Raw genomic sequence first — 26,295 nt, 5'->3', positions numbered from 1 at the left:
CTGACCTGGTGGCACTTCATACCAGTGTGTCACTCTCGGAGTGTGGCGTGCAAGAGCATGAGGTCCAGGTCTCCCTGTTCTCCCCGCCAGGAGCCAACATTTGGCTTGAAGCCTTGGGGGAGGCCAGGGGCGCTGGACTCTGCCATCTTGCTGTGTTCCAAAAACTCAGTTTCAGAATTTCTCGGTTTACTTGGTAAAGAATTTATGCTTAACTATATGTAAGAGTATTTAGGTTCGGTAGTATCAAAGTTTGTTTCCTTTTGTGTTCTTACTCATCTCTTTTTTTTAAAAGATATCCAGTTCATCTCGGGAAAAGTGTGGTGTACTCTGATTATGTGTAGGATACCAAAATACAGGCAAGAAGACACCATACTTAAACATTACTGTGAAAGCTAAAGCTTTATTTTGTGATCTATCATCCGTTACATTAACATGCTATGGGTTTAGCCTTTATTAAGGTGACGAGCTAAGAAACAGTCCTAACTCCAAACCCCAACAAATGTAGGGAAAAGTAGCCAGTGGCAAGAGGAAATCTAGTGCAAGTGTGAATGCTTTTCAACTAAGCTCCTTTAAGCTGTGTCTGTAAACTTCAAGGAGGATACAGTGACCCGGAATGTTTTATTTCCGCTGCATCATGCAAAGAGCAAGATTAAATGCAGAACTACCCATTTGAACTAGATGGTTCTTCTTCCCCGTTTCCCTCTCCTGAGCTGGCTAGCCCCTCGCCGGCCTCTGTCCTGCCTGTTAACGTTGCCAGGGAGGGTCTGATATGTTCCTTGTAGCCACCAGTGCTATTTCTCAGCTGTCGCTAAGGCTGCTGAAAGAAATGTACCAACATTTCTCCTGGTTGTAGGTGTGACCTCGGCAGTGTTCACAGGTGAGATTGATGGGGGAGATGCCAGCACAGGAGGGGGAGTAATTTGTGATGCACTGATGTGGCAGTACTCTTAAGTACTGGGTTTTCATCTCTCCTGTCTCATTACTAGCAGGTATATATCACCCAGAAGGGACTAAAGAAAGGCTTACACGGTGACCACAGTGCTTACCATTTGTTGTCAGTCTGGAAATGGGTTTCCCAGACCGCTTACGACAAATGACAGCAAGGTGAGCTTCCCAAACAGCCCAGAAGACGTTCTGCCCTTTCATGAGTTTGCCTTTTTCTCTAGTCTATGAACCACATGAAAGGCCTCTAAAAATTCATTGAAGTCGATGTGGCCATCTTTGTTGTAGTCTATGCTGAGGACTAACTTGTCAATGGATTCATCATCTGCATCAATGCCCAGGTGAGAAGTGAAGAGTTTCCATGTCTGGCTGAACTCCTCAAGAGAAATCAGACCTAAAGGAGAAAGAAAGCAGGTTCCTTTTTCCTGTGCTGTTTCCCCTTGCTGCATGCATGCAATGCACGCACGCTCCTGCACTGCAAGAAAATTACCTGCCTACTGTGCCTCGGGTGTGTTTTGTGGTTTCATGACTGAAGTATGTTTTTACTTCAGGTGATGATCTGTTTTCAACAGTGGAATTGGGAAAGTAGTAAATACTGAGGGTGGACAAGGGGAGAAAAAGCCCCCAGAAGAATGAAGCCAGTACTGAAGATGGGATACGTGAGAATTTTGTCTCAAGTTAGGCTCTGTGCGCTGTCCCTTATATGGTGTTACAGCCCGACTGCTTAAATTAGGCTTCACTAAATGGGGAAAAAATGACATCACCTCTGGTTCCTCTATATTTGGAAGCCTTAAGGAGGAAACACGGTGGGCAAAGATAACTAGTGTAGGGCTTCCTAGAGCTGGTACAGTGAGGTTACGTACACTTACCTGAGTGATCTTTGTCGATGACATTAAAGATGATCTCCAGATCCTTTCTGTATCTGCACAGTGTTTCCACCAAAGCTGGCTGAACCTGGGTCTGAAATTGCGTACAGGAAACCACTCAGCCCTCAGTTTGAGTTAGTCTAACCAGCAGAATAGGCACTATCCCAGTTCTGTTTCCTCACTTTAACTTGTCAAATGTACCAAAATCCTTATGCTTGAATTCCCTGAAATGATACTTCGTGTCTTGCCCTGAGGAATAATCAGCTAAACCCCGTCACAGATGGCAGGGCATGGGGAAGGAGCCTTTCACACCTCCTGCTTTCAGTAATTATATGTGGAAATACGGATAATCTAGGGAAGATGCTGTATACCATGCACTCGTACAAAGTTTTTTGCTGTATGTATGTGAGTGGAGCCTACTGTTTAGAAAAATGATGGTGATAGCTAAGTACTTGAGCACTACACAGCCACCGGGTAACAACTGGCCTCTGAAGAAGAGACCTCAGCTACCATTAAACATCTAAAAGTCCATCGACAAATGTGACTCTCCTACAGGTGCCTGAACTGGCTCTGGAGCACACTTGAAAAGCTCATCTCAAAGAGTGAGGGTTGAGTGCTCTGGGTAGGATTTGACGCATCTCCTCAGCCACGTTATCTAAACGCCCTTGCAAGTCAGGGGAAAGTTAAGAAGCAGTTCTAGCATGTGATTCATCCAACCTATTTTAGGCAGCATCTACCTTAGCAGGGAATGATGAGTCGTACCCTAGCAGTGCTCATTTCCCTCCAGTGACTATAAAAGGAAGCTCAGCAACTAGTTCAGCCGTAGATGTCTACCTGATTGGCCAAACCATAGTCTTGTGCCTCAAGTTGCACCAAAAGCTGTTCCTCCAAGATTCACAAGGAGGAGTTTTCCTCCTTACCTCTTTTATAGGTTGGCCTATTTTCAAATCGTAAAAGCATGACATGAAGTCAATTTCTCCATCTGGGTTCATCTGTGCTAGCTGAGACTGCAGCATCCTCCAGGGCAGTTCCAGCTGTAGGACAGACTCCATGGCTTCAGCCCAGTTGTTGACAGAAATCCTGCCTGTCAGAAAGGGTCAGTTCATGGTTACGAGTGGTACGTGACACGGCACGCATCAGTCACCAGCAAGCCACCTGCCATTTTTAAGAACAGTTGCAAGAGGTAAACATTGTCTCCTAACCCTGGGATAAAAACCTTCAGATCAATGAGCGGCAGCATTGGGCTACACGTTTGTTTCCACAGGTAAACCTCAACAACTTTGTGATGCTAATACAATGTTTGGCATGTTTTAATAGCTTCTGAGAAAACCAGATTATGCCATAAAGAGTAGTTCTGGTTTGAGCTGAGCTGCAGCTAGAGAGACCTAAGTGGCTGAAAACCCAATCAGACAAAAATGTTAAACAGTTGTTCAGCGGCCTAAGAAACAGTACCATCAAGTTATCGATTGCCCTTTTAGGGACACAGATAACCCAGTCAAGTGAGAAGCCATCATGAGGAAAAGTTGTATTTGTGCTAGAAATCAACTCCTTGCTCCTGCATAAAACGTTTGTGTATAATTTTGCCACTGACTTTTCTTCAGCTGATGCATGAGTGTGTCTGCTAGTGGCATAACCAGGAAGCGTTCCATGGATGTCTCCCAGATTCAGGAGGAGACCGGTTCCCCCTCACCTGAGACCCTAGTTCCCTGCCTGACATCTTCTGAAGATGCTCGTAAGGAAAGGTGGTGCCCTCTGAGCTTCTGGAGCTGGATTTGCCTACCCAAACTCTGCCCAACAACAACCACCATTTCCTTATTTGCCCACGTGTTTCAGTTGTTTTCTTCTTCCTACTTAAAGCTTCATCCCCTCAAGTTGTTTTCTGGGGCTGAACACTTGCTAATACCTGTCCTTTGTGGTCAGGAAGAAGACGAGATCAACCAGTCTCTCTGCCCTCCAGCCTTACGCTGGCAGGCAGGACCTTTGTCTGTGGGGTTTGTCCCCTTTGCCCCCCGACACACAGAAGCTGTTTTCCCCGTGGTGGCAACTGGACAAAGAGGTAGCATTACCTGTGCCTTTGAGGTCATACTGTGCAAAAGCACTAGTGAGTTCAGATCTGTGAGCATAAATCTTCTCTCGTAAGGACTTTAAGGCAGATGATTCAATTGTACCCACCCTAGAGGGGAAAAAATGCAGACCAAATCATTAAAGGATTTAAATCTTCTAGCATTTTATGCTTTTTAACATGATTTGCCAAATTGCTATGTCCTTTAACATGTAGTATGTTTAGGGTCATCCTAAAAGACAAGACTGGGGCAAAAAAAACCCCAAACCAACAAAACAAAGAAAGCCCAATAAGAATAATTTGAATTTACAAGATAATCGAGTTTATGCAGGTAATTCTAAGCTGCTTTGCTTTAGTAAGTCTTATCACAGCGCTAGGCATGGCAAAGCTGTCATGATAAACTTTTTGGACTCAATTCGTAACAGGATTTGTCCAGATTAAGGCTGTAGCCTTAACACAGACCTGACAGACAGGCACAGGCCCTTTTATGAGTCCATGACAATTGTCTGTTCTAACCACTTACCTTCGGGAGTTTCTCAGGAAACCAGGTTAGAGCACTTAGAACACATTTTTGTCTACTGTATTAATTTGTAAATTGTAAAATAGAAAAAAACCAAGGAAACCCAAGGAAGATAGATGCTTATTCAACTACTCAGTCAAGCTATACATTTGTGGCAGGTACTCGCATGCTAAGTGGGTACGTGCTCACTGCACACAACGCACAGCTTTACCTCTCCCGAAGATTCTGCCTGCGTGTGTACTTGCTGACTTGATACTGTACAAACCGAGGAATCAGTTCAGGATTCAGTTTGATATATGCTCCCCGGTTGCTCCCCTCTTCGTAATAGTTAGAGGCAGAAAATATAGTAATAACCTGATCATAGGAAACAAAGAAACTGGATTGGCTACAACTCTTCTTGTGACCAATTTCTGAAACTGATCTTAGAAAAACATGCAGGTTACAAAATGAAGTGTCTACATGTAAAACCAGAGATCAAAAACTATGTTGTTGACCAAATTGCTCATATTTTTTGAGTCAGAGCTTCAGGCCTGTATTTTTGGCCTGTCATAGGAAGACTTCTGTTCAGAGGGCAGTGTGATACAACGTGCTGCTTAACAGAAACCTCTTCCCAAGATAGACCTGTTGTTCAGGATTCTAGCTGGCCTCCTGATACAGCATATCAGAAAGCAGGGCCAGACACTAAAAGACTTCTAGAGCCTTAGAGTATCCCTTGCACTGTATTTACACAAAACTCTCCTCAGGGATTTTGTTTATGTACATTTGTTTTCACACAAATAAGCTAGTTCCCCACTCCTGAAGCTGTCAAGAATTTTGTTTGTCAGAACTCCGTAACTCATTCTAACAGCTATCTAGCTCATGATTCCCGCAAACCCATCTTCATTTTTTTAATTAACTTTGCAGACAAATCTACTGCGAATGTGCCTGTGAAATTTACAGGAGAGTTCTACTTTATATGGAAGCATCTTACCTTCCCATTGTGACTGATCTCATAACCTTCTGGCTTAAATTCATGAGATCTGATGAGCATCTTCAGGTTATACTTTTCAAACAGCTTGGCAGTGACATCAGGACCAAAGTAACAACCTCCCCCTCGACACTTATTTGGTGTACAGCCATTTTGGCTTCTTGGATCACTCCAGAGAATGTCAAGGATCTATAAATGGCAAATTCAAGCAAGTGAGGACTGACAGGCTATGGCTGTGTAAAGTACTGGCCATAACAAAAACCCCGCAGCAGAGAAAACACCTGAGCTAACAAGTAGGTCTTGTGTTTTCTTCCTTCCTTTCAGTAGGGGATTCTTCTGGGCTGCAACTTCCGTTCTACTTTTCTTAAGAAACATTATGGAGACTTTGGGTGAACTTTTTTCAGATACATATTATTTCAGAAACGTACCTCCTTTTAACGCTGAGGTTTCCAGGCTCACGTAGGTGCAGCAGGTATGGTACCTGGGCTATTTGAGAGTGCAAAAGCTGCCGCCTTTGGATGTAGGTGAGAGGCATTTTCTATTTCCCAGCACAGACCTGATAACCACATGGGTCTGCGGTTCTACCTAAGCTTGGGAGTGCCTGCTCTGAACATGACAGGAGTTGCTTTTGCCTCTGTTGTCTTCGGTTAACTCGTATTTCTAAATAAGATTTTACATGTTAGCATTTTAGCAGGATTCAGACATGAGGACGAATTATCATGGTTCGAAGTCACCTAACCTAATAATTCTAGTCGATAGCAAACATTAGGCAAAAGACATTTGTTTAAAACTCCCTGGACAAGGTTTACATGAACACATTCCATTTCACATTTGTGAGTGCAGCTCAGTGAACACTTGGTTAGCTGGGGGAATGACAGATTTGGGAAGGAGTGGGGGTTGCTTGTGCCTATTACGTTAGTTTGTGGGTCAGATAGGTATCTTGGGAAATCACATTTTCAGAGAGATTTACTTCCCAAGAAGCAAAAGAAAATTGTCTGCCCCTTAAAGCGGTTGTCTGAAGAGAAGCTCAGAAAAATAAACTTATACAGAACTAAATTTTGAACTTCTAAATTGCCTTGCAAATTAAGCTTTTCAAGTTGTCACTATTTATTAAATTGTAGTACAACAAGAGCTCCATATTACCTGTAACCACTCAAGAGGAAATAAAGAGGTAGAGGACAAAATCTTCCCACTCTTGAGTAATCAGTCTCTAGGTCTCAGGAGCTGGGGTTTTTGGACGGTATCAGCATTCAGCTGTCAAAACCAGGGCCAAAAAAAGGTGCTCGCTCTCACTAACAATTGCAAAAGCTGACCTATTTAAAGCAACCACGTATGTCCCAACAGATCCAGCCACACGAGGGCATGCAAACACACTGCACACTCGGCGTTTCCCCCTCCTGACGGCTAAGAAAGGGAAACACTGGGCAAATTGTACTTGTAAGATATAAAATCACAAGCCTTTATTGCCAGGTCTACAAAAAGCATCCAACTAACAAATAGCTGGCTAGTATACTCCCCAAAATGATGGGTTTCTTCGTAAGAGACAGTTCCCTCAGACTCAAACATACTGCCTGAATAGAGCATGGGCTGGTTTTGTACAGGAGGGGTTTGGGTATCAGCCTGTCTTTGGTTTCACCTACTTGTTTCCATTCCTTCAGGGCAGGGTCTGGTGGCAAATGTGAGCCTGAAGGCTCAGTGGAGCCTGATGAAGAGATGTGTTGTGTTTTCCCTGCAACATTCTGGTTGGCAATATGTTTACTGGGTCTGGTTGTGGGAATTCTCTCCTTCCCTTGGTGCTGTGTGTCTCTCACTGAATTCGGTGGCCGCATCAAAGACTTCAACTTAAAAAAAAACAAAACCAAAAACAAACAAAGAAAAAGCATTGTTACCAGAACATAAAGAAGATACAGAGATGTTAGCTGAAAGGCCCATCAGTTCCCATTTCCTATACTCAATATTGAACTCTTGTAATGTCCTGAACTCACAGGTTTGGTGGAAGCTGCAGATTTTGGCACTTGCAGAAATTTTGCTTTATATCTATCGGTGAACAGCCTCTTCAGAGCTGCTCTCTTATTCTTATCCAGATGCACAGACTCATTTCAAGCCACAGTCAATCATAAGGTCTCACTGTACAGCAAGTACAGCCTAGGCTCAGGGATGACACGTAAGTGCCCAGCTTCACTGGAAACTGAAAACTCAGTACATTTATTGTACTGAGATGAAACTGCATTCACTACTGGTCTGATACAGTAACTTGCTGCTAGGTCAATTTGGCTAAAATAAATGTAATATCAGGAGGATAACAGTAAAATTGATGAAGTATTACATCAGGCCCTTTTATTGTTAAATCAGCCTCCTCCACTGTGCATGGGCATTTGCTTTTTATGGCTCCATGAATGCCCATTAATACAGACTCTTCTCCAGGGAGTGCCTTCTCTTCTCATTTGAAATTTTCTCATACTAGCTCATTTCCGGAACAAAAAAAAAAACCCCAGCAACAAAACACACACACTGCACAACCACACACACACATACACTGCACACACACCCCCAATTCTACTCTTTAACAAAGAAAAGGACTGATGCAAAACAAACATGCAAAACACTGGGTTATTCCCCTGTGCACTGACCAGTATTTGAGACCTGTCAGTTGCCAGCTGTACCAATTAAAATACATCAGTTGGCCTTGAGTGATATCGCCCTGAGTTGTGGCCCACACATGTCTCATTAGCAATGCGCTCCCGTGGCAGCAACTTTGACCTGTTCATTCTGCATTTCACAGATACCGCATCGGTAACACGCTGAGCCCAGCCTTGGTGAAAGCGTGGGCAGAACTCAACTCGCAGTTGACACACCTAAATCTGTAGTTAGGCACCCAATTTTAGTGCACAGTGGTACAGCCAACAGAGCCTAGGCTCCGATGACCAGAAGTATTCATTGCCCTTTTTTCACATCCTTAAGAAACAGATTCACCTGACTGTCCTGTAAAGCATTTAATTCTGCATTAGAAGACACGAGCATGAAAGAAATAGCTCTAGATTCCACCGATGCTAATGACAAGGTACACAAGGTTGCATAAACATAGGTATCTTGTGCCACCTGGGATGCTCTACCATGCCTGTGAATTACCATGAGGTGGACAGATACGAATCAGACCTAAAGGAGACCAGTGGAGGAGATCTGCAAAGACAACTTTCTCCAGAGGCCAGAGGGGACATCCCTAGGCTACAGGGTGCTTCCATGAACAGCAACAGAGACTTACACCTGAGCAATGACAAGACCAGGATCTCCACCAGATCTCCTGGATCTCCATTGATTATAAGGAGCCTAAGCACCCTGATCACAAGCAGACGTCTTGATTTAGTTGTCCAAATCGAGACCAAATCCCACACCATTTTCCACCGATTTGAAAGAGCTGTGTTTGCTCACCATTTCAGAAAAAAAAATGAATATTTCTGTATTCCAAATCCCTGAAAAACAGTAGTTTCTGTTCTTTCAAGGACAGGTCTTGAAGTTTGATTCTGCTGGAAAGAGTCTCCCACATCTGCAAAGCTCAGCTGCTGCCAAAGGAGCACCTCACAGCTGGAGAACTTTCCCCACACAACAGATGGAAGAAGCACAGCCCCAGGACAAAAGGCAATGCTAGAAAGATGTGGCTAGATTGATTTTAAAGTGTTTAGAAATGGCTGGGAATTAAGTACTTTTCATACTTCTCTGGCTAATGCGTCATCACTGCAGGAAGGAGGTATCCAAAGGGGGTTTAGTTATTTCCGAGTCAAAAGACCCATGTTGTTTTACAGCAGCCAAACAATTGGCTCCCAACACTTACTAAAACCTTTCTTCCTAAACACTGGTTTTGAACAAAAACAAAACTTTTTTTTCCTTACATGCCTTACACAGCAGCCGTTTCCTTTCCTATTGCAAACAACTTGATCTTAGCATTTGTACTGCTAAATTTTGTAAAGAAACAAAATTACCCCCACATGAATATGACCTCTTACCTTATTTCTCTTGAGTGCATTCAGGAAATCCAAATCTGTGGTGTCTGAAATCCCTCCGTGTAGGATAAGAACTTTGCTATCAATTATAGTGGCAAGGGGAAGCCAGCTAAAGACATCTTGCAGAAGACACAAAATCTGTTTCCCGTGGTCCTGTAAAACATACTCTTATATTAGATCCTATTTCTGGCAGATGCTGTTGCTTCTAAATTTAAGATTTTGCCGAAGTGTTTGCCACAGTCTGCAAGAACAGTTCTGTCCAGACACCCCAAACTGCAACACTGACAAACATGTTCTGATATTTACTTTAGAGCCATTTACATTGTCTCTGTAGCATTTCATTTTTCTTTCATGTTCACCTCATTTTGTGTTCTTGAGTGGCCTTATGGACGTTATTTATTTCATCCCATAGAATTCTAAGCATAAAAGAGTTAAAAATGTATTTTTAGTTATTCCACTGACAATCCAAAATTATCTCAACTACATTACTAAAGTCATTCTGTGTTACACCTAAATGAACTGGTTGGAAGTTTTCTTGTTTACACAGGTTTCATTTTACATGTGCAAGACTACAAAGAAAATACAGTGGGAGGAGGAACCACCTTACCTTGTACTTCTTCGAAACTTCTTTTGTGAAGCCGTATCTGAAAATAGGACAGCATCGTGAACTGGTTTTCAGTATGCTTCTTCTGCATGATTTTTTGTGCTATAGTGTTTGCCACGATTTTTCTAGACCTCTTTTTCTCCTGCCATTCTGTCTCACCTCAGTTTAAATGTGCTTTCTTCAGCTCTGTCTCGAGAATTGCGTTAAACCGATTCCTTGTACATACAAGGGATCAGGAACAGAATCCAGACCAGTTAATTACTAAGTTTTTCACATCTTTTTCACATCTAAATGAAATAGCTTAGCAGTTTTACTTTTTAGATACTGGAGAAAAATTTCAAAGGAACCTAACTGACGGTGGGCAAAAATTCTCACAAAACCTCCACAGAGGTTTTGTTCTAAATCGCTCAACTTGATTAGACAATGTTGTCTATCACGTCTTTTCCCCCACAAGGATTTAGATACTTTGTTCTTTTAACGCTAAGATATCTTTGGAGCAAGAGGCATTTTCACAACACCCTAACTCAGTTTTCAGATTTACTGATATGCAGCACTGCTAATCAAAACGCTCGGCAAAGAGCCATACGCAGGAATGCATCTTTGCACTCCGTACCATCACAGACTTAGTTAATATTTTCCGTTATTTTGGGTGGGAATTTTCCTACCTTGTAGATAAAGTAACTGGTTTGGTTTATGTTGGTTTGCTGTTTATTTTCTTTTAAATTAAGTGCTGGAAAAAGGAAGTATGTGAAACTGATTCTCTTAGGTGTATCATTAATAGGATTTGAACACAGGCAGGCCCTCTAACCCAGGTTTATGCCCGTGTTAAAACTGCAACGTATTCTGTGAGCATGCATCAAATGCTCGAAGTGGTACAACAGGTTACCCCCCAGCCAGTCACCCAAAGACTTACTGGGGTGCCTTAGAATTGTAGGGACTGGGACTGAGGCGTTCTCGTGTCTGTGAGATGATTTTGTTTACAAGTCACACTTCCCCTATGGCAAGAGACACTGGCTGTGCTCGCTCCCTTGGCAGGGCTGTACAGCTGAGTGCTACCGCCTGTTTTAGAAAACAGGGTCTCAGCTGGTCCTGCAACGGGGCAGACTGCCACCTCTCAGCTACTGGACCTCCACTGTGTAGAAGTTGGGATATTTACCTGCCCCTCATGTCTGAGAAGTGACATCTTAGTCTAAAGTTAAGTGAAATATCAGCTCCTGGTTTACTGGTTCCATTATATTGCATACTATTATGTCTTTTGCTATGCTATGGAAAAAGCCAATGTTTTAACTAAAATGTCATCCTCAAATTTGATACTCTGGAAGCTGCACTGAGCCCACTGACTTCAATGGATTGTGGTTAGGTCAGAGACAACACATGACCGCCATTCAAGTGTCTGTGTGTAATGAGGATGTTCTTTGTCTCCCTCCCACATTTTGAAGATGCAAAGCTACACCTGAATATCTAATAAAACATTATTTCTGCTACAGAGTGTCACAGTGGCTGAAGTAGCATTCAAAAGCTTCAACATTTCTAGTGAAAGGCCAGATACTCCCCCCTCCCCCTAAATCTACCTCAGGTTCATGATGTAGTCTTCATGGTTTCCTCTATTTAAGTGTAAATCATTGGGGTAGATAAGAAGAAATGCGAAGAGGATTATAAGTATTTCCATAGAGTTTTTCCCTCTGTCAACAAAATCCCCATTAAAGACATAACGGTTTTGTTCTGAAGGCAGACCATTCTGCAGAAAGAAACAAAAACAAGGACATTTAGAGATGCTGCTATGCTACTGTAATACAGGAAATAGCATTTAAATGATGATCACATTGCTAGAAAATCTGCAGAAAACCTGCCTAATACCAAGATCTAAAATGCAGCATTTCTTTATTTCCACTGCTTAAGAACAAAAATCTCCATATGAGACAATCTGTATGAGCCATCAGAGAAGAGGTGACCTCTTTAGCTGTTCTTATGATACCGTCCCCAACCCTTTGCTCTACTTGTTAAGTTAAACTGAAAAGGACCAAAAGGAACATGATTCTTGCAATAAAATACACTTTTCTGTTAATGCAGCTGCTGCCAGGAAGTTATGCACTTGCAAATAGAAGTCATTAATTTTTGAATGGAAGACAAAAAATCCATGGAAAATTATCTTCTGATGCAAGTCTGCAGGTCCTTATGCTTCCTTACACAGTAAGAAAATGGATTTCATATATTTATGTTGTTTGCAGCGTATGCTTCCAAAACTCCCGAGAAAGACTAGTCCAGAGGACATAAAATCTTAATACAGAACTCTGAGGAACTTGATTCAAGTTGCTTTAATCCTGAAAGCACTACTTGAATTTTACTCATATTGCACTTTGTCCCCACCCAGGGCAAACGCTCACAAATACTGGAACACTCACAAATCTGAGAGGCTGTACCTACAGGTATTTCTTACCTTATTTTTCCCTGAAGATACAGAGCAATGCTTTATTATAAATAGTGACTTACCAAAAGCTAGTATTGCGAATTGATGTCACGTTTCATTAGATTAGTTATCAACACGTCAATGGGTGCCATCAGCTTACAGAAAGTATAGCAGCAACTACACGCAGCTTCATCATTTCCAGTCATGAACATCAGAAATATTATTTCAATTTTGACTTGCCAGAAAAAGGAACCTCTCTTTTCACTATTGGCATGCACAAGAATTATCGATAGAACATATCTATAAAATCACATTACGACTGTGTAAGCCACTCTTAACAGGTTTGATAGCATTGCAAGACATTCCACTTCCTGAATATAGCCACTGCATCAGAGTCCAGCATTTCCTATGTTCCTGTGGCGTTCCCTGATGCACTGCCTTTGCAGGTTTATTGCAGAATGCATGACTGGGCCAGGGACTCAATTAAATGTTTCATTTGAATCCATTAGGAAATATCTTTTTTGTCCCAATCAGTGTCCTCTGCTGTTATGTCAGGATGCAGTAGTGAATCCTGGTCTCTCAGTTCTCACAGCAGCACAATCCTGACTGCTGTAAATATGGTTTGCTTGGATTTTGCCATAGCTTCTCCCCAGCTCTCTTCAAGTTTAGAAGAGGCCTGTGGTTGCTCTGTGCTCACAAGAGTGGAAATTTCTAAGACTCTGCTAATGCAGTGGATTGTAGTGGTTTTAAAAAAGAAAGGACAGATTTCAGGAGTGGAACAGACAGGAGAGACTCAGCAGCAGCTCCTGGAAAGATGAATTAACAAAAGCTTTGCCTTAAAAACCAATAGGCATGTGAATCACCAGCAGATTTTCACTATACACACAGCCACTCTGTAACTGCAGTCCTCACGAAAGATAGATCTACTGAAGCACTTGCCAGACTCTATCATTCTTCTTTTGGAAAAGTTTACCCACAATTCTTAGTTTTAAATGAGAGTTTGTTTTAGACTTCCGACTTCAATGAACATTTTAGTTCTGTTCCACACTCATGCAAAGTTTTAATTTCCTTTTCTGTGGTTTTGACCAACAATAAGAGCAAAACTAAATTAAAAAGCTGTTGCAGCCTCTGATCTGTTAAAGAGGTGAACAAGGCCCTCTAATGATTAGCAACTTGTTGCTGAGCATCATTACTGTATGTGCTGGGTTAGTGATTAATTAACTTCCATTTGTCCTTTGCATTTTCTACGGCTTCAGGCTATTTCTATCCATAGCATCCATTTAACAATCAAACTTAGCAATACATAATGTAAAATTCAAGCATTTCAAGGAACTTCAGAAATGTTGTAATTTAATGGAGATTAATGCAGGGACTGAATGAACCTTACAATCTGGCTGTCGAGAAAAAAGTAATTATCTTAGTCTTACCCAAACCAGGTTTAAGAATTATACACACTATTACAACCAGTATTCTATCGATAAACTGTAGACTGCTAGCTTCTGTGTATTTGCTGTTGGCAGTTTGTAAAAGTGCTGTGACAAAAGTTCCCTGGACAAAGCCCCATGCTCCAGGCACCTGGTCTGCATGCAGGACTGCAGAATACTTCAGCAGCGATTTCAGCTCTGCATAGCTCTGCACAGACTCCGGAGATCACCACGCTCCTCATCGCACTGTTTAGGATTGCACCCTCTTGTTTAAGGTTACAGGTGATTCATACCACATTGAAGGAAGAAATCTCTTCCAGCTGAAACAGAGTTAGGGAACCAGAAAACAAATGGATCCCAGAAGCTGACTGGGTTCACTGCTCAGCTGAGTAAACTGCTCAGAGGGGACGGAAAATACTGTGTCATTTAATTTGCTTCTAAATAACTAAGCAGCTCTATCATGCGCTCTCCATTTTCTCAACCACTCTGAAATGACAAAGTATTTATCCATTTTATTTGGTTTGGTGGAAGGACTCCACTAAAAGCTTAACAGAGAACAACTAGGGGTAAACTCTTGTCCCTGAAGTCAGTGGGAGTTTTGGCTCTGAATTTACTGAAGTCAGGATTTACACCTTGCTTAGAGGTGTTTTCTCTGTAACATCCATTAAAGCAGGGAAAAAGAATCATCATCTGTTTACCCCAGAAGGGTAAAATCCAGGCTGACTGCAGTTGTAAATATAACTATAGTCCAGCATTTATCTTCAAAACAGTTCTTTTTCACATTCCAGTGTATGAAACCAATTTGTATCATACTCCTATTCCAGTTTCAAAAACGGAGATTGTCTAATTAAAATAACAACTGAAAGCCTGCAAGCCAAGGACCATCTAAACGTAACTGATTGATTAATAAGAAAAGCAGAACTCTGTAATAAGGTCTGATTATACTTCAACAGACTTCAGGTATGCACTTGGGCAAGTTTCCATTCAGCCAATGTCAGATAACATGTAACAAAGTTGGAAGCAGGGGGGAATACATCATTTAAACACCTGGTTTAGTTCACTTCAGTTTCCATTCAGTGCAGATGAATGTATAAGGACCAGACACAAGCCCTTTCCCCCGGAAAGCTCAAATCAAAGAGTATCTGCTAAATGAAAGGTGGTGATTCATGCTAAAGATAAATGTGAAACTAAATACAGGAAATTTCCCGCATCTTCAGTTAAAGATACAATTGTGCAAAAGATAGCCTGGAGCTTAATCTTTTTCACATCAGTAAAATGGAGCTAAGCTTTTTTAACATTAAAAAGTGATCAGCTGTTCAAAGATATATGAAGAGTGCCCAAGGTACTTCCATTTTGTGCAGGCTATGTGACTGCTTCCAAGCCTTAAAAAGCTTTTAAACAGATAGCACTGTTTCATGTAAACAAATAACAATAATAAACATTTTGCAGGTATCAACGGAGAACCTAAATGAAAGCTTCTGCATTTTTTCTGGAGGGCCAAAATTATCCATGGTGTACTGTTACATCAGGAATTAAGTTAGCTCCTGATTTTAGAAGACTTAAGTCAATATGGAATATGAAACAGTGGCAAGACTTTGGAGACATTGCAAGAAACCCTCTAAAGTTTTGGTTTGTGCTCCAGTTCAACATTTAGGAAGAGAAACATCTCCTGGATCTCCTTGCACAGTGAGGAGAATATAGAGAAGGAAAAGCTATGATAAAGACACCATTCAAATTGGTGCGTGGTACACACACAGCACATGTACAGTTCTAACAGTGATAAATAGATCAGACATAAATATGTGTTCTCAACAACAAGTCGTGAAGTGAAAATGCTACGTCCCAGACTACCTACTTACCTTATAGAATATCAGCAAAAGATCATCCAGGTTTCCATGCAAATCTCCTACAGGAAACAAAAACATGATTTTCTTTTTTTTTTTCTTTTTTCCTCACAGAGGAGGGAAAAAATGAAATTATAAAACTGGAATTAGTTAATCCTAACAATTTTTTCCCCATGTTTTCCTTAGTAATTTGCCTTGTATTAGGATTAGCTTCTTTTTAAGGCACGTGCTGAAGCTGCTTGTAAAATCTGGCAATTAAATACTTAAAGGAGTATACAATTGTCTTGCATAAAGTTTTTGTCTTTCCAGCTGGATCTGAAGATCAGACTAGTCACACAGCCAAAATTTCACTCAGGCAAATGGGAGTGAGATGAACAAACATACTATGAACTTGAAAACCAGAAAATGTCACTAAAATACATTTACAAATATGATAGACTTCTACATTCTAACGTAGCTCACTATATACAGCACAATTGAACATCTGTCTGATTCAGGGTCAGGTTTTGATTACTACAGGCAGGATTTGATGGAGAGTGTCAAGAACTGTCTGTATTTGTATGCCTCAGTGCTAAGGCTACAGGAATGACAGATTTGGCCTTTCCAAGAGGTTTATTTTGGCAGGTATATTAGGCAGGGGGATTTCACCCCAACAGAAAGGATCACTGCAGCATAGCTCCCCTCTGTATGTCACTGAATTTCATGCTCACAGAAACAACCTTCTCACATCTGTGACTCACCACCACAAAGCCACAGAACGGTTTCAAAACCTATCTTGTGATAATATGCTTTCACCACCAATGAGTAGCAAAAGAGAAATGGCATTTTTACCCTGCCTACATATTTTCTGTGCAACTTTTTACCAGTTATGATCCTGCTGAAGTCATTCTAAGGAATCCTTCAGGCTATGACAGGTTGTGGATTCAAACATTTCAGGTGTGTATTTAATCTGTGTTATTCATTTGAAATCAAAAGAAAATGGGGAGAGGGATATCTTATTTTAAGGAAAAGAACATTTTGGACCAATTATATCTAAAAATTGGTCTTTCATCTTCTACAGAGGATCTTTCTGGTTAAAAAAGCTGTTAAGTTTCAATGGCAGGAAAGGGACCCCTTCAGACACTGCTTACATAGTTCAAATGCAGTACAAACATAAGGACGTACCGTTTGCTTAGTAAAAACATGCTGTGTAGCAAACAAGTATGAATCTGTGTTTCCTTCCTTTGAAGAGAGGTTGTGTTGGTTTGGTTAATGAATTATTGTTTATACAAACCTCATTTCAACAAACCATTTCTCGGCAATCAAAGTAGGTGCATAATCACATCTTAAAAAACATTTTTTGTTTTCCATGGGTGACAGTACCCATCTTTATACCGTTTTATACCACACACTGCTAGCTATCAAGAGTTAATGTCACCATTACTGTTCTGTTTTGCAGCTACTGTGTTCTGTGGTGATTCAGGATACTGCATCCCCTTATCCATAATTTACAAAAGCGTAACAAAATAGATGGGCAATGAGCTCTTGGTTCTTTACCTTATGACACATCACATCATTCTGTGAGACTAATTTGTTGGTTGTATAAAGACTGATTTATCCTCTTGGGTCCCTTTAGAAATGAGGGTTTATTATAATTTCAATTTATTTTAGATAGTCATGCTGTCAATGAAAGGTCTTGTTTGCCACCCTTATTAAGCCCTCATTAAAACCATTACTGAGTAAATTAAGATGGTAAAGTCTTTTTCTCAGTAAGAGGAGAAAGCAGTGAGACTTGCAGTCAGTGATCAAAATACTCAGCGGCATTTTAGAGATGGAAGTGCAGGAATATTTAAGCTAAACTGCAGTGTTAGCTGAATGAATACCGACTCATTCAGAAATGTTTAGTAAGAAAAGAAAAGAGGAGGTGAGGGACTTTCTTAAAATATAGTGTGGCTCAGGAACCTTTTTTTTTTGTTTGTTCCCATTTATGCATTTGGAGGGGTGGGGGAGTGGGGGGATGGGAAGCACCAAGAACTTTCTTGCAATGGCAACATTTGGAAATGTCTGTATCATTCTCTAACTACTCTAGAATATCAACCTGTAGCTCAAAGCAGTTATCCTCTCCGGCACCTTACCACAGATAGTTATCTCCTTGGAGTAAGAAGTTGAAAGATGGGTGATATTTGGCATCTCCTTGAGAACCCTCCTGGTTTCACATAGTAGCTGCAGTACATAGCGGGCATGAAGCAGCTGTGAGGAAAAAATGCAGGGAGAAAAGGAACTTATTAGAAGTAGCAATATCTCTGCCTGCTTTATTAACATCAGACACGTATTGCCAAGATTATTTATACTACAGACCTCCAGACATGATTATAGTCTGTATGGTTTAGTGCTGGGAATTATGAGTGTTCCTAGCTTTGCACTTGCTTCCCAGTGAAAGGATATAGGGGCCTTTATGAACTTGCTTTACATATTTTCATTTTTTATTTCTAGTGTACTGTTTCTAGTCTTCCCATCTACAGAACAGATAAGAGACTGAGTTATATAGCATTCAGCATCATTGCATAAGGTCATTTGTTCAAAGTAAGGTGGCGGGGGGGAAGGTGGGAAGGCTGTAGTTCTAGCTGTGAGTAAAAACATAGACCACAAACCAATGAAAACAACCCCCGAAGGCCATAAATGACATTTCAGCAAATTACAAAAATAATGAGAGGGAAACTCCAGCAAGGGTTGCCTTGGTAAGAGTTATCTTCCTGTTTACTGTGAAGATGTTACGACAATGCAACATTGAAGCTTCTGGTCTTCTCTGCTAATGCTTTTTATGAAAATTTTGTCAGTTATTTTTAAGGCTTTTAATTCAAACACAGCTCTGAGGAAATTTGGTAGAGGAGATGATAGATGAGCTACAGACTGACTTTTCAAGATTCATGTTTTTAAAGCAAACAAAAAGGTCAGTTACATATAATCATTTCCTTAATAAAATGCCAACCATAGTAAAAGGAGAGATGACAGTAAGGAGAAGTTTGGGTGGGCTCATTTATCATATTTTATATTGTAAGATCAACCTCCACAGAAAATTACAGAACCCCACCACCACCATTATTTAGTAAATTAAAAAGCAAGATAGACCCTTATCCTTTATTTACAGAATATTCTTCAGCACAAATGATCACAAGTTCCACTAAAGCTAATGTAAAGCCACCCTGCCCTACCCTCATCTTGTAAAAGGGCAGCATAGGGGCTGGCTCGGGAACACAGAGAGTCAGCAACAGCTTTCTCAGTGCCTCGGCAGCTGTAGACAGCAAGCTCCTGAGATTTGTGCTGTCACCCTGTTCCACTACATTAGCAATGCTTATAGTCAGTCTTCCATTAGGGTGGAGTCTTGCACACTGGAAAGAGATGATTAACTCTTACACCTCAATTGCTCTGAAAAGAATGGGATGCGAGGCAAAAAAAAAAAAAAAAAAAAAAGAAAAAAAGAACAAGGACCATACAAGGCGCACTTTTAACCCAGAAAAAGACAACTAGTTTCTAGGTTATCTTAGGACACCTTCCCCAGTCCTGCACCCTCACTGATAACCCCTACCTTGCAGCTGCTAAGGTTTCTCATTTCGTGATCACTGTAATCTCAGTGCTAGAGAGGAGGTTCCCACTAGTCCCTGCCCCTCCCCAGCGCTGGCTCTGGTGGTGTGCAGATCTGGTGGTGAATCAAATCTGGGAACCAATCCGGCTGAGAACTGACTGCTTTTGATTTTGTTGTGTTACCTTCCAGCCAGATCGGTTTCCCAAGACATCCCACTATGTACCTGTATGATCATGTGGGGCTAGCAGGAAAGGGTAATGGGATGGAAGGAAAAAGTGAAATATCTCATTGGGCAACAGTTTAGCCTTACATTGGATTCAACTAATTGTGTAGCTACAACTTAACAGACATGTAAAATCAGTAAAAAGTAATCAAACCAGCTGCAACTTACCTGTTCATTCCTGAAAGCATGAAGAAGAGCATTGGCATCTTTAACAGTAAGGGGGAATGAGAGTCGTGGTCCATAATAGGAGTCTGGAACATCAATCTTCTTTTCAAATTCTGTTAAACATAAGCCTTCATCCAACATCTGAGAAACACCAGGGCTGGTGAAAATGTGAGAAACTGGAACAAGAGGGAAGAAAAGCAATCAATGTAGAAACTCCAGCAGTCCCCCATAGGGCTGTAACAGCAGGACCAGAACCGGTTGAATGTAACTGATGCTTTGCTTGCTGCAGTATTACCATGGCTAACTCCTGCCTTGTACAGTGAAAGAGCTCCAGGTCTCCCTAAATTGTTTCACAATACTAAAACCAACCAACCAACCAACCACACACACACAAAAAAACCCCAAGCAAAAACCAACCAAATGAAAAAAACAGGCAAAACCTCTGTCCCAACAGCCAGTAGCTGTGGTCAGGATGCAAACCATTTTGCACTGAAGTTGTGGAGAAATATTCTATTATAGGTAACGAGAAACACAACGTGTTACAGTTACAGACTTTTCTTCTGCCCCCACAAAGCAAGGACATTCAAAAGTCATGGCTGATCATTCGATGACAATCACCTGTTTAAAGTGCAATATTACACTTTTAAAACAGTTTTTAAAGATTCATTTTTATTGCTTTTCTACATAAAATCTTTAGGCTAAATACCAGCAGGTCAGTGATTATTTAAAATGTCATCAACAAAATCCTATTTATTTACAGTGCTTGCAAAGCACTCCTTTCTGATACAACTAGGAGACAATGCCAGCTTTTGGTTGGCTGCCATAAAACCATTGGATGAAATAAAGTAAACAAAAACATAGCAGTAAAAGTAGAGCATAGCTTCTAATTTTCCTGGAACATAGACAAAGCAGGAACATTGCTAATTGCTTCCATCCAATATTTTCTTGACATACCCTTGAAATGTAACTGAGTAAACAGTAGATTTTCAGTGTTTTCTTCTTGCAGATTGTCTTTATCATACATCATTCTAAAAGACAGAACCAGACCCTAGAGGACCGTGTTCTGGCAGCTGCTGCTGCAGAACTGCTCTTGTGAGATGATTGTTGTAAACACTTTTTGCTGGGCCACGGGTAAGTTTTCTGTAACCTTGATTAGATGCAACTGGAAATAAAAATGTATTATTCATTGTTGGAAGAATACCTGTGGCTGTGACTCAGAACTCACAGCAGCCAAAACTGGCATGTGGCCTCATAAATTATGAAATTCATAAAGGCCAACTTGTCTTGTAACTGGATAAAATCCATAGTAAAGAAATAAACAGACAAAAATACACTTCTAATCAGCTCTGGATTAAACCTCCCCCCTTTTTTTTATCAGCTCTTCTGCTGTGAGCTGATTATCACATTCAGTGTACAGCCATGTAAATGGATAAAGGCATCAAGTAACAGCAAGGTGCTCAGGGTTCACCGTTTCCACCAAGTACAGTCTGTTTTGCAGTCTTCCACCACAATGACAGCTTTGACTGGCTGGATGCCAGAGTATCACCCATGGACTGAAACTGCTGGTTCCCACATACTGATCAGCCAAGCACATCCGCACCAAGTCTCATCCCACCTCTAGCAGCAGGTCTCTGGACGGCATCTCCCCCTGTGCCCTATTTCTCAGGAAGTGGGTGGCTGCAGACCACCGAGCCAGTTCTTCAGACCACCCAAATTCCTCATTGCTTGCCTTTTCTAGCCAGAGGTTCTCCTCATCTGACATGATTCCTTCGGAGTCAGCGGTCTCCTCAGCGTTTCAAGCCAGGCAGACACCTGCCCATGCCTGCTTCTACTCCGGCCCTCCCTTCCTGCACACAACAGGCTACCTCCGAACGTGAACCCTGCCTTCCTCACAGCCTTGCTTCCTTTTTGGCATATACCCAGGCTGGGAAACCCAATCTCCTTCTCTGTAGGGCATATCTCTGCAAAGTACACCTCATTTTCTACTTCTGGATGAATTGTCAAAAGCCAGTCATGGTCATTAGCTTTAGAGTGCACTTACGTCGCCTCAGGCAGTTTTTCAGCGGGATTTTAAGGCTTTTTCCTGCACGGAATGAGTGTCTTGTCTCAGAGCAGTCAGTAATGGATGCCCTAATGCAGCCTGGAGATTAACTCACTGGCCAACAAGTACCCCAGTTCACCACAAGCCCCATACAGGACAAAATCTGAAGGGTTTGGCACCCCTCTCATTTTAGTCATCTTCTAGTCGAAACTGTCAAGGCTCTTTCAGTCCATGTTGAACAACAGGGACAAAAACGCTCAACGTGTCTAGTTCAGGCACATGTCTTAAGACAGAACGAAACACCCTCTGCCAGTATCTGCATCTCTCCACCCACTACAGAGAGCACAGGCGATGACCTGCTTTGTACTCTGACACCAGAGATCTAGCCCAAGCTCAGCGAGTTGAGCCTTCACTGTTAGCAGACCCCATACAACTACCCTACAGGACAGTAGCCATATTCCATGTTAAACATGAAAGCCCAGAGCTATGTGGAGTCAGTTTGGGCACAGAAAGTCCAGGGACCTGGTTCTCCTGGCAAGACCACCTCGCCATGGGAGTTGTTCAAGGCAAGTCAAAGACACCACTGCCAAGGATGTACTCACTATTGGGGTAATAGGGAATCCGCTACTTCTGCAGCTTCAAAATAAGCTCTCTTTTCTGCTACCATCCATGCACCTTCAGACCATTGGGGTACCTGAGAGCACCTCTGACTCCTGAGAAGTGCTCTTATCCCTGCCAGACGCTGATCCCCAGCCACCATGTCAAAGCCAGATGGTCCTTAAGCCCACTCAGAGGATAAAGATTTCTCTCCGAATTTGTATTCCTTCACTCCATTCCTGGTACTGTGAGCTGCAAGCAGCTGTAATTCCCCACTGGAAGAATCACTCTATACAAAAAGCCTTGAAAGGGTGTTCATGATGTAAGGGAGGCATCATGGGGAGTGAAACTGCAGAAAACAGCAAATTTTTTTGTTCCCTTTTGAAGGAAGGCTCCAGAACGTGTGGCTCCTGCCCTGGTGACCTTGAGAGGCACAGCCAGGACTACCTTGGACTCCCAGTCCTATCACTTTGCCCAGGACATATCTGCAGCCTTCTCACCCTCAATGCGCCCACAAAAGAGTGAGTAAATGGGTCACCTCTTGCTAGAAAAGCAGTTTCCACCTTTCTCTGACCAGAGGTCTTTCCATTGAAAGGCTGAGTAGCTATGAAGGTTTTTTGGTGATGGAGGAAGAAGAGTATAAAGTGGAAAAGGTTTTAATTTTTACTTCCCACAAACCCTTGGAAAATAGCCTTTAATCAGGAGCAGAACAAGAACAAGACACACAGCTAGATAATATCCCAATCACAACTTAAACAACACTGACATCTTAAGCAGGATGACAGGATGAAAAAAAGCTTCAGGGTACAACAGATAAATAATCACATCTAAAGCACTACTGTGTTAATGAGATGGTGGCTGCTTCTTTCTTTGAAAAACATATTCTGAAAAAGAAGATTAAGAAGAGGAAAGTGACAAGATGAATTGTGGAGACTGAGTGGTTTATAATGCAAGGAAAAACACAGATCAGAAAATCTTCAAGTAGCTTTCTCATCACATACCGAGAACAGGCAACCTATTCTCTGGTAAGAATATTATATATTATCTTCTTGGAGAGGGCTTTTGAACCATATGCTATCACTCTAACTAAAGTGAGCACAGACTGATGAAAAAAAAAGCCAGAGAACCATGGGTTTTAGAACATGCTTGAGAATAGCAAAGCCAATTTAAAGCCTCTCTACCTGTTATGTTTACACTCACCATGGCTCACATCTTAAGACCATGATTCAGCAGAAGTGGAAGCAGTTTGTTAACAATCACTCTATTCAGCACTGATTTTGCTTAAAACAGTGGGGCTAGCATGCGTGCTGCAAAGGTCACTTACAGGGGCAAGCAATCAAGAGCTTGAAGTAAAGAGTGCACACAGCCAATAGTTGGACAAACATAACCGCAAACCACACAACACAAATTTGATATGCAATTTCTCAAAAGAGACCTGAGTCAGCTCCTTTACATAGATGGCCTCAGCCATCTCTCTATTAAACATGTACTTTATGGAATATTTGTTTCATTTTAGGTTCTGGTATCTGTAACACGGCGTGTTAGAAAGGGGGAAGTAACAAACCAAGATGAAAATAAAGCCTCTGGAGCAGTTACCAAGTCTTAACAACTTCAGTCCTAACAGATGAGTTTTAAGCAAGCCAGATGAAGGGGAGCTTTGCCATAAACCATACACTTTATCCCGTGTTCAGCCTCAACCACATCCACAGCTCCCAATATCTGCAAGACCAAGAAACAGGTCACCCACGCACTGGTGACACAGCACAGCCCACAGTACTCTCCATCCCTCCCTGTGCACAGGTAGTGCCTGCGTCTCTACCTGCCCACAAACAGCCTATGCATGCAGCAGCTTGCTCTGTACCACCTGCGTACTGAACCCTAGCAAGTCACTGAGGCACCTCACCTTTGTTCTTACTGTCAATAGACACTTCATAAAGGTAGATAAATCGTATCTACAATGAGCAGCTATAAAATTCTCTTTCAATGTTATCATGCAAATAGAGATTAACACTATTTTTCCAAATCTCAGAAGTAGCATTACTATTTTCTTTCCCACTCAGGTGGAAAAGATGAACTGAGGTATGCTATCAGCATGTAGAAATAGACAAAGTGAACAGTCTCTGATTTTTCTTTAAATCTGCCAACTCCTTCCCAGGAAGTTAAATGACTAAAGCAGATTGCTTTTCAGAATACAGTGGTAATGGGAAAAAAAAAAGCAAAGGAAGGACTGTTGTATCATATGCCTTGGCTTTGGAGCAAGGCTCAAACATAATTTCTTTTTCTGCAGAGCACAGAGAGCATTAGGTACTCTAAAGTATTTAAGAGAGAAAAAAATGCCTTTTCTAATGGTTGTTATTAGAACACGGAACCACTTACGGTTTTGATGGTGGTTTTATCCTGCTATCAAAGTGTCTTGTGCAAATTTTAATTGGAATAACCTGTGGCTGGACCAGATGAAAGAGAAAGGACATTCTCTTGTAATTCAATAAGAAGGGGACAGCCTCCTTTTTAATTCTGCTGGGATTAGATCTATACTTAGTTTGTTCAGGGAAGTCATGTCTGTTTTCTGGACTTAGGAATCACTTTCAGTGTGTCCTTCTGTAAAGCTTGGCCTCAAAAGTAAGTTTTGTCCAAGGATCCCAAAATACTTCAAAAATTAATGGTTTTCTTTGAATAACTGAGCTTTAATTGAGATGGTTTCTAAAGATTTACCTCCAGAAGTTGAAATGCATTTTATTTTTAATCACATATTGATACATGTTTTGCAGTGAAATCTAGAAGAAACTAAATTAAAAAGTGGTCCAGAACTGCTTCAGGGGGGGAAAAGAAAGAAAAAGAAGAAGAGCAACCTCTTTGAAGGCAACTTCTTTGATTATACCTGCCCTAAACCAACTAGACAGGCCTTCTGGATAATCTCATCTCACAGTTTAAGAAAACAAGCTGTGAAAACTGGAGTCAGTAAGAATACTGGGAGAACAGCCTAAGGGCAGTAACATATAAGAAACCACTCTGAGCACCTCTGAGTATTCTCATAAGGACAACAGGTCTATGTTCTGTCTTACATCTTGACTCACTGAGTGGATATTGAGCAGAGTCAACACTTACAGGATCAAATTGTTATTACAGTATTTGGGAAATTAACACTCAGCCCCAGCACATGCCATAGGCTGTAAACATCACATTGAAAATTAATTTTCCTCAGATCAGGTTTTTCAAACAGAATCTCCATATTACTTTGATTTTTATCCTTACCTGAATCAGGTTGAGTACAGTGATCCAGCATGAATGTAAAGAAGTTGGATAGCTGAGTGTGGAAAAGAAAAGAACAAACACACACTGATCAGTTTAGGGGATCCAACAAGCATTAACATTCTCTTTCCTTACTCAATTACTAGTGATTTCCCATTTACGGGGATCTAAAACACTACTGTAAGTTCCCATATCATCAACCTGCAATAATGACACAACTTGTGTCCTACTACAAAAATTGGTTTACTCCTTTCCTTCTTTGCTATGAATTTGACACTATATGAATACACAAAAGTTCCAGGACTGTATCAATGCTGCTGACAGTTTTGGGTGTAATTCGTCTTAGCTTTCATCTAGACTACTTGCCTAGACTTCCTTGTAGTCAATAGAAAAATACTGCTACAACGCACCGAACTGACTTTAGACACTGATGCTAGGATGAACACAAACCCCTAGAAGTTCCTAATTCCCTGTATTGATCCTAAAGGAAGCCTTCGCTGACATGCTGAGACACGGATGTCTCTCTTGCATGTATTGTGCCTCACAGACGTGATTAAGATCACCCATAGTGGGATAACCTGCAATCCCTGGCTAATAGAGCTGTTCTGCAGGAACCTCTAACCTAGATATGGCTGTATAGGCAGAATGGTGTCCTGCTGCTTAGATGTGTGTGTGTATATATATATATATATGTATACAGATATATATACGCACAGCACACATATATTTATGTATGTATACACACAACATAATTAGTTTATGTGTGAGGTAGGGAAGCAGACACAGCTCTGTAGGAAGAAATAACCACATGTCCATTTTGTTTG

General features: G+C 41.3%; 1 protein-coding gene across 4 annotated transcripts in view; it reads right to left on the bottom strand.

The window, feature by feature from the left end:
- Positions 1-14: 14 nt before the first annotated feature.
- PPEF1 (protein phosphatase with EF-hand domain 1) overlaps positions 15-26,295 on the bottom strand; it is a 42,050-nt gene continuing 15,769 nt past the window's right edge. For all 4 annotated transcript variants that reach the window (XM_027778959.2, XM_055801861.1, XM_027778955.2 and 1 more), the window contains 14 exons: positions 25,475-25,526; positions 19,588-19,760; positions 17,749-17,863; positions 15,650-15,696; positions 11,531-11,697; positions 9,963-9,999; positions 9,359-9,508; positions 6,998-7,198; positions 5,361-5,546; positions 4,602-4,744; positions 3,875-3,981; positions 2,729-2,892; positions 1,812-1,902; positions 15-1,336 (listed from right to left, as the gene is read on the bottom strand). In XM_027778959.2, the coding sequence (XP_027634760.1) occupies positions 1,143-1,336; positions 1,812-1,902; positions 2,729-2,892; positions 3,875-3,981; positions 4,602-4,744; positions 5,361-5,546; positions 6,998-7,198; positions 9,359-9,508; positions 9,963-9,999; positions 11,531-11,697; positions 15,650-15,696; positions 17,749-17,863; positions 19,588-19,760; positions 25,475-25,526 (1,827 nt within the window). In that variant the 3' untranslated portion in view covers positions 15-1,142. The remainder of the gene's footprint in view (positions 1,337-1,811; positions 1,903-2,728; positions 2,893-3,874; positions 3,982-4,601; positions 4,745-5,360; positions 5,547-6,997; positions 7,199-9,358; positions 9,509-9,962; positions 10,000-11,530; positions 11,698-15,649; positions 15,697-17,748; positions 17,864-19,587; positions 19,761-25,474; positions 25,527-26,295) is intronic.

This window comes from Falco peregrinus, chromosome 4 (genome assembly GCF_023634155.1).
Source record: "Falco peregrinus isolate bFalPer1 chromosome 4, bFalPer1.pri, whole genome shotgun sequence".
In the NCBI taxonomy this organism is placed as follows: Eukaryota; Metazoa; Chordata; class Aves; order Falconiformes; family Falconidae; genus Falco; species Falco peregrinus.
Note: the sequence above shows the minus strand (reverse complement) of the source record. Positions and strands in the feature narration are given on the sequence as shown.